The 15,314-nt window shown below is 45.9% G+C and overlaps 1 protein-coding gene across 4 annotated transcripts in view; it reads right to left on the bottom strand.

The window, feature by feature from the left end:
• MGRN1 (mahogunin ring finger 1) overlaps positions 1 to 15,314 on the bottom strand; it is a 58,393-nt gene that overhangs the window by 24,395 nt on the left and 18,684 nt on the right. For all 4 annotated transcript variants that reach the window (XR_014269681.1, XM_082490286.1, XM_082490287.1 and 1 more), the window contains exons 5-6: positions 5,280 to 5,397; positions 1,144 to 1,210 (exon numbers count right to left, since the gene is read on the bottom strand). Coding sequence is in view for 3 of the 4 variants with exons in the window: in XM_082490286.1 (XP_082346412.1) it covers positions 1,144 to 1,210; positions 5,280 to 5,397 (185 nt within the window). In the remaining variant the exon portion in view is untranslated. The remainder of the gene's footprint in view (positions 1 to 1,143; positions 1,211 to 5,279; positions 5,398 to 15,314) is intronic.

Genomic DNA, 15,314 nt, shown 5'->3' with positions numbered 1-15,314 from the left:
ACCTTGCCAAAAACTCCATAAACAGAGGAAGGTTGTTTATATTTATGGTCAAGAAATATACATATATGTCAATTTTACTAACAGTGCTTGAAATCACTAAAAATAGATGCACTTTAAGAGTCGTTTACTTTATGTTGCATTGCACTTTGTTAGTCATGCTTTAAGTTGGTTCATCCGGTTCTATTTCACTCTGCTTGAAGGACTGTAAAACAATGCAATGAGTTTCTGGGCACTTTCACATCTACAACAAGAAAAACTGAGCAAGTGACTGCACTAAACAATGCAATCACAAATGGATTTTTTCCTTTCTAATTATTCTAAATGTTGCACAAAATGTTACAAAATGCAGAAGTGAAATGTTGATCCTACTGACCACAAGTGCCCCCAATTTTAGAGAAAATGTTACTTCCTTGTGCCCTTTTCATTGCTGGCGCTCAGAACGACTGCAAACACACGGAGCCCAAAAGCACATACCCGCTAGGCAAAATACTGGGGAAGGTGAGTAACACTCCAAACATTTACTGGATTTCCCTCTCCAGGTAATGTGCTTTCAAACTAGCCAACAATATTATTTCTCAAAGGTTATGATCTTTTATTGCAACCGTTCAGAAAAAGCAGAATTTTAAACTGCTGAATGAAGCTGTATTTGGTTGAACAGTGGCCAGAGCATTTTAAAGCCATTTCTTTTTCTCTGACAGTTCCTATGGCAAAGCCCACCCTACAGTTAGCTAGAGCTTTTATGAAAACAACTTATTCCACAAAGAGGGGGAAAAGACCAACTCTCTCCTTGCCTTACAAACTGCAAATGCACAACCCAAAGAGAAATGAAGTAATTTGCTCCAGTTTGTGCCTGGCATTGGTGGCGGAGCCAGGAGCTCTCCTAAACACTCTTCCAACACTAAATACCTGGCCATTTTTTCCTGTAAAAAATGGAGGCTCTTTTTAAAAGCATGGTTTTATGTAAGAACCCATGGTTAGTTGAGCCCTTTTAATACAGGGAAGTTAAGGTGAACTCCTGAAATATTTTTATTCTGGAAAGGCTCCCCAAGCCTTTGCAACAAGTAAAATGTTTCATCACTGCAGAAGGAGCCACCTAACCTCAAAGAGATCTAGAAGCCCAAGGGAGCACACCATCATGCTTACCATCGCCTTCATCCACCACCGCTCGGATGACCACAGGGAACACGCCACGATCCAAATCAAAGTTCAGCTGAGGGAAAGACATGAGACGAGGTTAGACAATTCACACCAGGCTTGCCTGAAGACAACGCTTGAGATAGCATTAACATCAGAGGAATAAAGGGCCCTTCTGACAGGCCCCCAGTTCCTGGTCTCAAAAGGACACGACAGAGCAGAAGGATTTAAAATTCAGGCACCAACTTTCAAAGGGAGTCAACCAGAATAATTACAACATATATACATTGATATGGCACTAAACACCAGCCGTGGCTAACAAAGCAAAGGATCTCTATTTGAATTTTAGACAGTATTTAATTCTCACTAATCCATATATCCTAAAAGTCTCTCAAGTGATTTGTAGCAGGATAAATCTCTCAAAACATAACTAGTGCCACAGGGTAGGGGGTACTACTTATAGCACAGCCATACGCATTATGCTCCCTACACCACAAAAGAAACCCTGACTCCCGGATGAAGCTCTTGAAGACAAAGAGAAAAAATCTGTACAACTTCAAGCTCACGCAACACTGAGGAAACAGCAGACTGATTTCCATCTCTTGGCATGCTATGGAATTCAGCTCCTTGACCTTCTCATTGGCGAGAGTGAAAATTTAAGATCTCACTTGAGTGCAAGGAAAACAGACTCAATTTCTTCCTTTGCTCTGTACTTCATTAAAGCACTTCAAAAGCTCCATGTCATCTTACAAACACAAGAAAAATGGAACTTTACAAACACTGTCCTATGCCAGGAACGGAAGTGGCTCAGAGACTGGTTTTCTGGTGTTTTTTGTAAATTACTGACTTGGGTATTTTTGTCTCATTTCTTGCCAAGAGATGTCATTTCACCATGGTGTTCCAGGTAGCTGTTTTCAGTTTTCCAGTGAAAACTGAGACCAAATTAGAAGCACGGCAGCACCGTTCAGGCAGTGCTTTGGGGCTTCCCTCACTTTCCCCACAGCCCCAACATCATTTGAAGCGTGATTTTCTCCAGCCGGTCCCTCAAAAGATAAACTATCAAGATAGTCATTGGCATTGGCAACAAACGGCAACCCAAAACAGCTAGACTGGAGGGAGGGTGATCCTCACCGTGAGCCTTAACATAGCTGAAAACGGTTTCTTCCTCAAATGCATTACAACCTAAATGTTCATCCTGAAATGAATGATGACTGTACACTGGGAGATGATACACCCTGGCAGCCACCAGCCAAGTGTGCCGTAGCCCATTAGCTACACGGCTGCACCTCTGCCAAGAGCTGCAGGCAGTGCTTCGGACTGCAACAGCTCACCCACCTTCCATGGGAGGTGCAGGGGGAAGAGGGAATAGCAAGTCTGCCACTCTTCTGTCCACAGCTGCGAGTTCCTCATGCAGGCTGCATGCCTTTGGGGCCACTCAGCTTCTGCAGCGCTTTCTAGAAGCAGCTCTTAGCTGTCCAACAAAGCTTTGCACCCACCCCGTTCAAAAGTGCATAGCTGATTCCAAGAGAAAGCATGTGCTGGAAGACCTCATGATTTGACCTAGCTGGTCTTCAAACCTGAGGGATATTGGTTTTCACCCTCTGTGTGATGGTTTTACGTTTTATTCCTCCTTTAAACTACCAGAATCTATTCTCTTTCCAAAACAGCAGAGTAACAGAGCGAACACAAAAATCTCATTTAACCTCTCAGTATTTGTTACAGAAGAGACTCACTGAGCCACTATTCTCCAGCTTGCATCTTTGAACCATTATGGCACGCCGCAGAGGGAAATTTCATCGAGGACAATTGATTAAAATTGCTGAAAAAAGCTTATGGTTTTGCTTTGCTTTGCTTCCTGCTCTGATTTATTACTGTATGACAACAGTTACTGTTCGTCCATTTGAAGGGAAAGTCACATCATAGAATTGTGGTTGCTTTGCGATATAAACTTTTGCGTTCTGAAACAAAAGGCCTCTTTAAGGGTCCATTTCACATTCACTTTTAGGGACCTGAAAACAACCGTCTCAATACAAGCCATAAACTATAACTTGTAAGCAAACCAGTATATTATGAAGACAAAGTAAACTTTTATAAGGCTTTCCCCATAATAGCCCGACATAACATTATTTTCTCTCCTGTTGGCCAGCCAAGAACTACATCATATGCGAGTATTACACTGAGCAAAAATATGAAGTAAATCTGGGTTTTTTGGACAACACCAATAACAAAGCCAGAAAGCAATGTGAAGCATGCAATTGTACACAGCTGAGTAATAACACTCTGCCAGTTGTCTCAGATAAAAGTGCTGTGTTTCAGTTACCGCTTACGAAGACTTAGCCATATGCATTTTACCGGACTTGAGAGGACAAGGACTGATATGTACACAGAGCAGAAATGGGAGAAGAAACTCTTCTGAATCACAGTTCTTGTTCCACATTTTCTCAACAACCAGAGCTCCCAGGAACACCAATGAAAGAGGAGACAGAGGATGCAGTAGAATCAAGCAAAGGGAATTAGAAGCTTACTTTTCCCCACCATCTCTCCCTTTAAACTGTCAAAGGAGCATGACTTTAGTACTTGAGTTAAAACCTTGCTGGCAGGAACAAAAGTGAAAATTAAGCTTCTGAATTCTTTAAGAAGAAAGGGATCTGAGCTCTCTCAGACGACAGAAGGGATTGAAAAGCAGCTCTTCCAGGCTTTTGTAGGCTGAACTTGTGAAATCATATATTGGCAGAGAAGCCAAGACATCAGGAGACCAGACTCTGCAGGCTCTTGGTAACTGCCATGGCATTTGTTAAGGCACGGGACTGATTATAGTTATAACTGTAACTTCAAGACAATAGCTATTCAATCTTCAAAATACATGAAAGATTACTTTTTTCCTTTGTTCTTTTTTGTTTCTTATTTCTTTTTTTTCTTTTTTTTTTTTAAGGTAGAATGGTTTGGGGGGAAGGGTGTTTGTTTGTTGTTGTTTTTTTAAATAGGTAGAATTATCTACCCAGGTTCACATATGCTATACTCTTATACAGGCTTGGGTCAGGAAATGAACACTGTATCAGTGTCGACCTGGGAGAAGGATCCACAGGAACAAATACATTAGCAGTAGCTCCAGACCGACTCCTCTGCATCAGAAATCTCTTATGGCAATTCAGCACAGAGCAGGGGAAAGACTAAGGCCTCCCTGTCCTGCGTCACATGCAGGGGAAGCCCTTGGGCCAAAGTTCAGAGGCTCAAGAAGAAGAGAGTTACTGCTTGGGTTGGAATTTTGCAAAGATACCAAAATTAATAGGACCCCACAGATCTTGCTATGTAGTAAAAGCCACAGAGCTTAATTAAAACCAATTGCTCGTCTGTTTGAGGTTATGGGTTAAAGTAAAAGGAGGAAGGCATTCCCTTATTCAGCATTAATGCACCGGTGTGAATCTGCCCCAGAAGGGCGAGTATCCCCCCACAACACCGTACTGCTGCAGTTAAGAATGCAGGATGTGGCCCTTAAATACAAGAACGGGACTCTTCTAGAGCAGTGGTGTCCAAACTATTTTGACTATTCATCCCATTAGAAAAAAAATTTGAGCACATACTCCCAATATATGCATATTTATTATTTATAAGATATATATACATATGTACTACTGAAGTTCTTCCTGCACTCCAATGAATTGTCTTGTATGCACCCCACTTTGGAGACCACTGTTCTAGAGGACCAGCCAAAAAGCCAAAACGAAAAAAAAAAAACCACAACAAAAAACCCCACCAAAACAGAGAGATCAAGACATGTTCATTCCCACAAGCTCTTTGGCTGGCAGGGAGAGGAAGGTTGAGGAGCAGCAGATTCCTCCAGGAACAGCTCCAGTGTCAATCTCTGTAGTCTCCCTCCTACACCAGACGTTGGGATGTCAGCTGATCAGCTATATCAAAAGTCACTTCTTGGGGTTTCTTCCCCATTTGCCGGATCTACCTGCCAAGTTCCTATACAGTGTTCATACCTGCTCCTCCCAAGGCCCCATTTATCTCGTACCCACAAAACATGCCATAGAAGCTGGGAGAGGGTGTCTTCCAGCCATAACTTCATGGCACTAAACGGAGTCCAGTGCTTCTGGGACAACAGGGTTGTGGAAAGAAGGGGACGCTGAGAAGACACTTACCTCATCATCCTTCCAGTCTGAGAAATCAATCTTGAAGGAAGGCAGGGAGAATTGCTGGCTTACCCCTCTCTTGTAATGAACCGTCTCTGACTGCAGAGAGGGATTCTTTGTGCTGTATCTGAAGAAAGGGGAGAAAAACAGAAAACTTGCTGTAACAAACGATTGCTCTCTGCTAGGCTCTCATTCATTCACGCCTGTCCGCCTTTCAGGAATCACAAGTGGCAGCTCTAAGAGGCAGAGCTGGCAGGGGCTGGCAGCCATTCAGTGGGGATACAAAAAGGGAAGGGAAAGGTCAAAGCAAGAAGGTGAGCACAGGGAAGGGAAAGCAGCGCAGTCAGGCAAGGTCTGATTGGATCCATACTGACCTGCCTGGAAACATTGGGTGTCAGAGGAGTACAGTAGGGTGCGGCAGCCTGGCAAAGGCTAACTCACTAAATCCAGGGCCTAGGCAACATGGGCTTTCAGCCCAGTACACATTCTTATTTTCTGCAGGAAACCCAAGAAGAACGAGCTATGATCTAACAGAGGCAACACACAACCCAACAACGGCACTGAAAGCTCTCCCGGGCCTCTACAGGACAGCTCTGCAGTGAGAAACACTGCTCGGCTTGCCATCATCCTGGTAAGCAAGAGCCATTCCAATTCAATCTACTCCTCATGTGCTCGCCCAGAGGTGTTGCAGGGCAACCACCACCACCAGAAAGACACCAACCAGTCCTCTGCGTTAGCCACCTAGAGAAGAGTCACAATTCTTCCACTTTCTTGAGGCCCAGCACTGAAACGCCAGCACTACCAGGCTGGGATGAACATCGCTGGAATGGGACCATAGCTATCATCCACCATCTTCTGCACCCAGAGCCCACCCAGTGCTGTCTGCCCCAAGAGAGATGTTTCACTGTCCACTGACAGACACCACAGATAGTGTGATTCACAGTGGGCTTTGGTGGCAAAACAGGATCAAGACGTTTTCACCCCTTCCTGGAGCATGATTTCTGAGCTGGATGTGCACAGCCTCTCCCTATGCCAATTCTGGCACAGGAGAACTGCAAAGCAAGGTGGGAACATCTGAAGCTGTTTTTTCCACCAAAGCCTTTGTTGTCAAGCTACCAACCGTGTGTTCAGGGCATGTTGAAAAACCAGAGAGAAAGTGAGAGAACGCTTGCCCAAGAGGCTTACACTGCAGAAACAACAACCTCCCCCGGCGCAGTGACGAGACAGGTCTAGCTCCAGCTCTACAAGAAAGACTTCAGCAGCTGGTCACCGTAATGAGATGTTCTCTCTTCTGCACACTAACCATCACTTTCTAAGCAGAGCTTCACACAGTGAGACTGCAAGAGCACTGGCCTCCAGCCACAGCACACTGAACTGCTACAAGCTCAAAGCCTTGTCGACTTCAGACTTGATTGCCACTGTTCTTGATCAACCAGACAGCTTGGGGACACGCTCCAGGGACAGGTATCATATTAGCACCAGGAACTCTAGGCTGAGTTTCTCCTTCACTCAACGTGGGATCCCCTGACAACCAGCTCCTCAGATTTTGCTGATTCTATTTCTCAAAGAATAACACGGGCAGTACTACTGCCAGCCCTGCGAAGGAGACACCACCAGAGGAGATTGAGGCATTTGATGTGGCCGATTCAGTACAGAGCCCTGTCAAGCTGAGCAGTTAACAGAGCGTGCACAGAGGCAAAGAAAAGAGAATCCTTGCTTGGCAAATAGGATTGTGTACTTTTGAGGACATTCAGCTGTTCTGAAACACAGTCGCAGCTTACAAATCACCAGGTACGTAAGCAAAGGTTGGAAAGCTCCAAGTTCCTTTGGCCTAACTACACTTTGTGGAGGAAGGCAGCACACCAGAAGGGGTTGGCAATACAAAGCTTTTCTACATCTGAGGTAATACCTTCTGGTTTTTGCAAGCACGGAGCGCAGAGTGCCGGGCAGCTCACTTCCAGAGGGGGTGAAGCAAAGACCATGGAGAAAAGCCCAAGGTGCAGAATCAACCAAGAACTGCAGAACTGAGCATCACATAAGAGATGTGAAGACTGGGCTGGAGGATGGTGATTAGAGAGGACAGGCCTGAAACTTAAAACTCAGCTTCAAGCGATGCTGTGGAAACTTTACACTCAAGAGCTACAGCTCTGGCAGCTACGTGCTGCCAGGGTGCAAGAGCCCACAGAGACAACGGGCTGCCCTCCAGGGCTCAGGCCAGCCAGCACTGTACCACAGAGCCTTAAAGCACGATGATTAGGATGCATTTTACAGCTGAAGGTGTAAGAACCTGGATACCAGAAGATAATGAATATTTATTAATTCCTCTCAAACCCAAGGAGGAAAAACCAGGCTCCCCACTGGCATGAACTGCTGCCTTTCTCTGGAAAGCTAGTGTAATTCCTGCACTTTTTGAGGATCCAGAAGGCTTATCAAGTGTCACTAGAGCCACTTTAAATTCTGGAAGGCCATGATGAAGGCCAGGTTCACCACATGCACTTCGCTCTCTCTGCCAAGGCAGGTGTCTTATGTTATTTACGACAATGCCTTACTCTCAAAGACCATTCTGTACTGCGCTGAAATTGTGCTGCTTTACTAGAAGGTCTCACTCCACCCTTTGCATTTAAAGCATGGTGTGGGAGAGATCAGAATGACAGGTCTTTTATGCGTGAATTACAGAGCGAGCAATTGAGTGAAGTTTTATTTACTGAGTTGTCAAGCACAATGAATAGAGCAAGCCTGTATCTAGCTCCTTTTGTGGTGCTCTCAAAGCTTCCCAGCGCTGCAGAGAGGCACAATTCTCCCTCTACAGCTGGGAAAGCAGGGGATGGAAGAGCGACTTATCTAAGGTGACAGCAAGTCAGGAACCTACTAGAAATAGAGTGCAGAGGAGAGAGTGGAGGTCAGAGGCTGCCTGGATGACATGCACCACAGCAGCGCTGCGAAAGGGGTGTAAACATGCTGATGGTGAGTGCTGGGAAGGCCGGAGGACCTGCACTTACAGCACCGGAAGCCCAAACCAGTCTACAACAGGAAAACAAGTAACGCTGTTCCAAGGAGGAGAAGACAGAACAATACATGCATAGACTTGCTGTTCTCACCGCCCCTGAGAAAAGAAATAAACCAGGTACACAGATTTTCTGAGCTGAAGAGCATGACAAAAATACCAAGGAGGCTTTCCCAAGTGAATCAAGTGACCTTTACGCCTTGGACTATCTGACTGCCTAGTGCCCAATGCCAAAAAGCATGTCAGACTTGGATCTGAATGCCCAGCCAACGCTGGAGACCTCCAGTCAGCAGCCAGTGCTGAGGCTACTGAGCACCAGCGGGCCAAGCCTGGTGAATTCCCTGGAAGCATTGGTGACCCCAAATCATCACAGAGATCGATCACCTTTCTAAGGTGATGCACAGGATCCACTACACAAGTACACACTCCTCGTGCTGCATTGGAGGACAACTTGGCAAGCTGTTACAAAGCAAGTATCCTGCGTATTAGAGTCTAAGTGGTGTCTACCCATCCCCAGCCCTTTTGGTTGGCATCTGCTGTATTCATAAGTCTTCTATTCCTTGCCTATAGTGCTGTGGGCTTACAGCAAATGATTGTGGAGAAAGTCTGTAGAGCTGTGGAGATGTGTTACAGGAAAAGAGAGCATGTATTAAGCATAAAGGATAGCCGAGAAGCAATGTGCTGCCCTCTCCCTGCATAAAGACTGAAATCTGAATGTTTGCGCTGCTTTTTCTTAGACTGCACCAGGCCAAGTCTCCATCCAGACAGGAGGTCTAACAAAACCGCCCACCTTGCGATCACTGACAGCTCAGGACAATGGAGAAGTGGGGTCTTTCCTGTTAAGTCAGGACCAAACAGAAATCCCCAGTCACACTTTTTTCAAACCTGTTTGTTTGCTCAGGTAGAATTCTCATTCTGAGAATGAGAATCACTGGCAATGTGGGGTACCACACTGCTGACTACAGCAGCAGCCCCCAGCTCTGTCCTCAGGATTCATGCAGCCCATCTCCTCCTGTATGCTCTCTGACACACCTTTACACCCACAAAGTGAAGCTCACACTCCGCACTGACTCCTCCTTCCCCCATGTCAAACCCTTCCACTCCCCAAAACCAGCGGTGTGTCAGAGAACTGGCAGATGAGAAGCCCTGTGACCACATCACAGCGATTTTTGAGAGAACAGGGAACAAACTAAAATTATTCCCTAGTTTCACTCCTCCACCATCAGCTGAGAAGCACTCGTTGCCTGCATGGAGAAACTCAGCCTGTGACTCACACAGGCTTCTCCCTGTACACAGTCCAGGCTTGCTACCAGGCACCTGTAAACCTTAACTACCTCCCAAGCCACCAGCGGGAGTCTTTCAGAATGTCTGGCTAAGCAGAGTTAAACTTCTGTTGCTACACGCTCAATGGAGATACAACACGAATTTGTGGGGGTGTTTCCCCCTCTCATTCAGCCCTGATCAGCACCCGGGGAAGTTCTCAGCAGGGCACCCGTCCCAACTCCTGCAGACTTCTTCACTGCTGTGTTCCTCACACTCAGCTCCGCGTGGTGCTGGGGCTGCCTCAGACAGTCCAAAGACGGTTCCTGTTACCACAAGCACGCTGGGACCCCTGACTGAGAAGCACCGAGCGAGGATGCTAGCCAGCTTGCCTCAGAGTTATGTAGAGCACTGTCCAGACCCCATTCCTCAGAGAAAAGCAGGATGCACGTAGCAATGCTGCCCCAAGGTACTGTTTTTCACTAGTAACGGCTGAGAGACAGCCTGCACTTTGAAGAGCCTGTAGACAAAATAAGAGTCCTCTTTCTTTAGTAACAGATACATGTTGCATGGCAATTTGCAGTGAACCGAGGACAAGGCAGAGTTACTGAAGGCAGAGTTACACGAGAGCTTTAGAGGGTACTCGGGAATCAATTCTTCCACTGCTGCAGGCTGCGAGTGCCCGGCAGGCTCCATGTCCACTTCCAGGTGATGAGGAGGGAGCCAGTCACGTTCTGCTGGTGTTCAAAGGGGCCAGGAGGTGACGTGGAGCAAGCACGCTGGCCCCCCCGCCCTCACCCCTTTCATTTTGGGCCAGGATCTCACAGATGAGCTTTTGGGGAAGAGGGAAGTTGAACAACTGTCTCAACGCCAAGCAATTTTTTTATTGATAAAAGAAACACTACCAAAATATAAGAAGGTCATAGCCTGACATAGTCAGTGTTAGGCAAGATCCAGCCCAGAGAGGCTCCCACCCAGAGCTTGGAGGTTAACTGGGTGCTAAACTGGTGCGCTGCAGCCCCTGCCAGTCTTCTCCTCCCCTCCTGCTTCCTCCCAAGACTGAGTTTCCACTCCTGGCGAGGAGGAAACAAACACCTTTCCAGGCAGCTGAAACCCTGCTGCCCATATCCCACTCCAGCACCTGCAGAGGTCTGCCTTTAGCTGCTGAACTTACTGGTGAGAGCACCACGCTCACAACTCTAACCAGGCTTCAAAGCTGGTGGCTTGCACAACAGCTACACAGAGCGGCACAAAGGCCAGAACTCTTATTAAAGACAGAGGGTTTGTCTGCTCGGTAAAATCTATAGAATTTAGCTCTCCAGTCTGTGAACTCTGCACTCTACAGCGTTCCCTTGGGGACTGGTGTCTGCCTGGATCAAAGCAGGCTTCGGCTGTAAAGGCTTGCGCCTTCGAAAAAACAGCACCCGCCTCTGATTTCTTCACACAGAAGAAATCTCTCTGCACAAAGAATTCATATTAATCACCATAGTCCACAGCCAAAAGCAGCAAGAGCACCTTTCAAAGGCCGTGAATAGACAGAGGCTATTAAATAACCAAAGGAATACCAGTGCCTCTGATTCTCCTACGCAAGCTTTAGTGAAAACAGCCATGCGCTGAGCTACCCATTTCAGTTGGATTTCATTTTGTGAACCAACTATTCAAACTTCTACATGCAGACAGAATATATAATCACTGCAGTGTCACGTCCACCGTCAGCTTAAAAGACTGCGGTAGGATGTTTGCGATGAGTGTAGCAGGCATTGCAAAACAAACAAGGAAATGAGATTTTTTTAAAAATAAATATCCAGTACACCCATTTGCGCATCAGCAACACAATCAGCACAGCCCTGAATAAGGGCGAGGATTGCAGACCTAGACTGACCTATTTTCATTGTGTTTTCTCTTTATAATGAGAAAACAGAGCTTGGCAACATTACTAGGATATGGAAGAGAAGCTTTTCTGTCCAAAGAGGAAGATCTTTTTCATTAGAATGGGCTGCAAGACTCAAACTTCTCATGTCATATTTATCATCAGCTCCTGATCTGCCTGGATTGCTCATGTCTTTAGAGCTGGCTGTTTTAAGTGCTTCCAGCTACAGGGCTGGTTCGACTTCTTCCCCTGAGGAAACAACCGCTGCTGTCATGTTTTAACTACACAATCCTTCCTGCTAGTCAGCAGGATACCTACAGCTGGAAAAGTCCCAGGGGCCCTCCCAGGAACAGGCTCATAGTGTGCACATCAAGGCTTTTGCCAGAAAAGGAAAGGACGCATTCGTAGAGCACACACAAAAAGAGACTATGAACGTCTCTGCGGCCTGCTCCAAAACACACACCTGTCTCCTAAACCAAAGACATCTAAGAGCACAAATACATAACCCGTTACTGCAGGAGAAGGCAGGCTATGAACTGGGAGTCCTTCAACTATTCTCCAGGAGCTGCTGAGAAGTACTGCCAGCCCTGCAACAGAAACACAATGCAGAGCACCCTCTCATTTATCTGGGAGGAAATCACACGCTTATGGGAAATCACTAGCGTGCAGGTGATGTACAGCTCACACACCTGCATGCTTGTGCCTCCTATATGCTAAGGCAGAGATTCTCATGCCAATTTACATAGGGCCCATCCTGGTCACCCTTCGCCTTTTAGCTGAGATGGCTGAATCCTTCCTTGCTGCATGTGCCGATCACCTCTACCGGAGCACAGAGCTGCCTCTCTGGCTGGCGAGTCTTAAAACCCAGCTAGCATCACAGATTCTGATAGCAAATTTCTCTTTGTAGGACATTTTTGAGGCTGACAGGTACTGCTGTGCCTCAGTGACACTGAGCAATACAAGGCTCATCCGCACAGGTGAGCAGTCAAGCTCTTACAATGGTTTCCCCAGGCAGGGTCTTCCCTGCTTTCTACCCAGCTGCTGGGAAACTGAAGCCAAAGGAAAGGACAAACTGAGAAATATCACTCTCTTCAAGCCAGCTAGATCACAGACCAACTCCCCAAGAGCACACCCACTGCTAACCAAAGATGAGAGCGGATCCTTGGGGAAGACGCTGTGCTAAAGCTCACTGCGGGGGCTGCCACAGGAAACAGAAGCACAGCAGAACAGTTTGCCGATTTCCAAAACCAAAGAAAATGGACACAACCAGAAAAATAAATAAAACTGAGGATACTGGGGGTCTTGAGCTGTTCAGAAGCAGGTTGCTGCTAATTCCATGCCATTAAAGAGACTCTGGACATAGGTGTCTGTTACCCTTGGGGTAATGCACCAGCTGGTCCTACGAGAACTGATGTGCTCTAAAGAGTCTTTAGACTCACCACAAAGTAACTGAGCAAAAGATAATCAGAAGGTGAGAGCAGCAGCCCCTTCTAGATCTAAACTAATCCCCATTTCATCCAAGAGGCCTCTACAGATATCTGCACTAGCATCAGAAAGTGCAGGGTACCTTCCCCTGGGGATGGGGCTGCAGAGGTGAAGACACCTCTACAATCACCAACAGCCATGCATTCACCTTCCCCAGACTTTACTGGTCAACTGCAGTCCCACATTGGTGACGACACAGCTCCCCATGAAACTCAAGAGTTCAACAGTTCAGGACAAGAGGCAGGCAGCAGTTGGGAGCTTCGCATTCCCAAGATCTTGGCTGGGAAACCATATAGCTGAGCATATCTCCCAGCACGATTACCTAGGAAAGTCTGCTGAACACTCCTTTGAGACAGGTTAGGACAGGCAGCACATACTGATAAAGCCACCAGCTTTTAAACAGAGCCCGAACAACTCCAGGAGGAAGCTTCTTGGCTTGCAGAGAGAAAGGCTTCCCTTTGGTCACGGAGACCAGCTAATCCTGAAGGCAGGGCCACAGCACGCAGAGCGTTGTGGCTCTCAGATGAGCAGAGGCTCTACAATAAGCAGTGCCTGTGCTCAGGGAGAGCCCCCTTCCTCCCCTCCCTCCTCTCACCCCAAATTGTACGAACATAACAACGTTCCTAGCAGGATTTTAACATGAGCAGGAGTGCTGATACTATCAGGATCAGTGGTTGTTTCAGCAGAGAAGCAAGAATAACTTGTTTAGCGCTTCTGAGGAGCCATGCTGCAGGCTGGGGACTAGGAGAAAATTTCTGCTTTTGACAAGGGTCCAGAAAGTTTCTCCCGTTTCAGGACTTAGCATCAATTTAGGAAAGTGGAAAAAAAAAAATGGTTTGTTTTAAAGAGCATCTTCCCAATCAAGTGCTGGACACAGCTATAAGAGTTTTGAATTTATATACAGTGCAGCTTTTGCATGCGCATATTCCTTGAATGTAGTTGTTAGCACCAAAAGAAACTTGAGAAAAAGGAAAACCTACCAGCCCAGGCAGGGGGAAGCTGCATTCCTATTAGTGCACTAAAAATGCACTCACTCCACTTAGAGCTCTAAGAATGCAGCCCAGATTTTTTTTTTTCCACTAGAATTTGAAAAGAATAAATCAAAGTAATTATAGCACTGCCCTTTCAGAATTGCTTTGCAAAGCTGAAATCAGAGCTTCAAAAGGTTTTTACTAGCAGCCAGCAAATCCAGAGAAGCAGAGATGCCTACTTCGGGCAGCTGCACTAGCCCCAAGACGTGCTTCATGAGCCACTTCCACATGGAAAAATAGCCTGGGTTGAATTAAAGCAGCTTATAAAGTCTATATTTGTATCTCACTTCCCCAGGCCCTTATAACCTACACATCTGCATGAAATCAGGATCATGCCTTCCAAAAGGGTCCCTGACTTCTGCTGCAGCCCCCCATGCTTATAACATTCATTGTCCAAGAACGCCAGAGCAGAGACGGACAGTTCCTCACTCCTATACTAGGGGGAAATTAAACTATCATTTATTAAATAAAAGGCCAGCAGTGGAAGCAAGAGCTTCTGAGTGCTTTGACTTTTGACGTAAAGGTTTAGCGCACTGGGGGCTGCTGCCACCCTAGCTACATTTCGTTAGCGAGGTAATGACTGCTGACTACTGATCCTGGTTTTGTGCAGAGGCAGGCAGGGTTCATGAACAAAGGCTCCTCCACCATCTGAACAGAGATCCCTCTCTCAGTGAACCATGGACAGGGTGGATTAAAAAATTCAATTAAAAAAAATTGTTTGAAGTTGACAGTCATGTTAACTTTCAGAAACTCTACCTAGAAATTGTTCGAATTAAATTTAAAAAGGAATTCGGTAGTTTGTGTTTGCTGCATAAGCTTTAAAAACAGAAAACAGTACTGGTGACAGTCACTGGCTTAGTGCATGGCACTAAATTTCAGTAAAACGTGTTCTTAAGTGAACCAGAAACTGTGTTTTCCTCCTCCAATCAACAGAGTTCTGAGGAGAGCTACTAGTTACAGAAGACTGAAAACACACTCTGTCCAGAAAGTTAGTTATATTTGGCAACTATAATACTACCATTAAGCAATTATTATTCAAGGCACAACTTGACAAGACAGTCTCTTAAGAGTCCAACACAGAGCAGTTTAATCAACACGAACGCTACATCACTGGTCTCGGTGCTTCAGTTGCACTTCCATCCCAACACAGCTTGGTTCAAGACACAAGTTAAAAAACCAAAAAGTATCTTTTTTTAGAATAACTTTTTTTTTTTTGCCATTTTGACATAACAAAATGCAAAACTGGGAGTCTGAAAAAAATAGATTTTAAGCCATATGTATATTCTTTACAAACTTAAGCTCTTTGTAAACTGTAGCACAAAGTTTGATACAAAGCTTACACTGAGCTGTAGATGCAGATGTTTCATTGTTACTGACCAGTGACAAACAAGTTC

Source organism: Vanellus vanellus (genome assembly GCF_965231255.1).
Source record: "Vanellus vanellus genome assembly, chromosome: 14".
NCBI classification, from domain to species: Eukaryota; Metazoa; Chordata; class Aves; order Charadriiformes; family Charadriidae; genus Vanellus; species Vanellus vanellus.
This window is presented reverse-complemented; position numbering and strand designations above follow the sequence as displayed.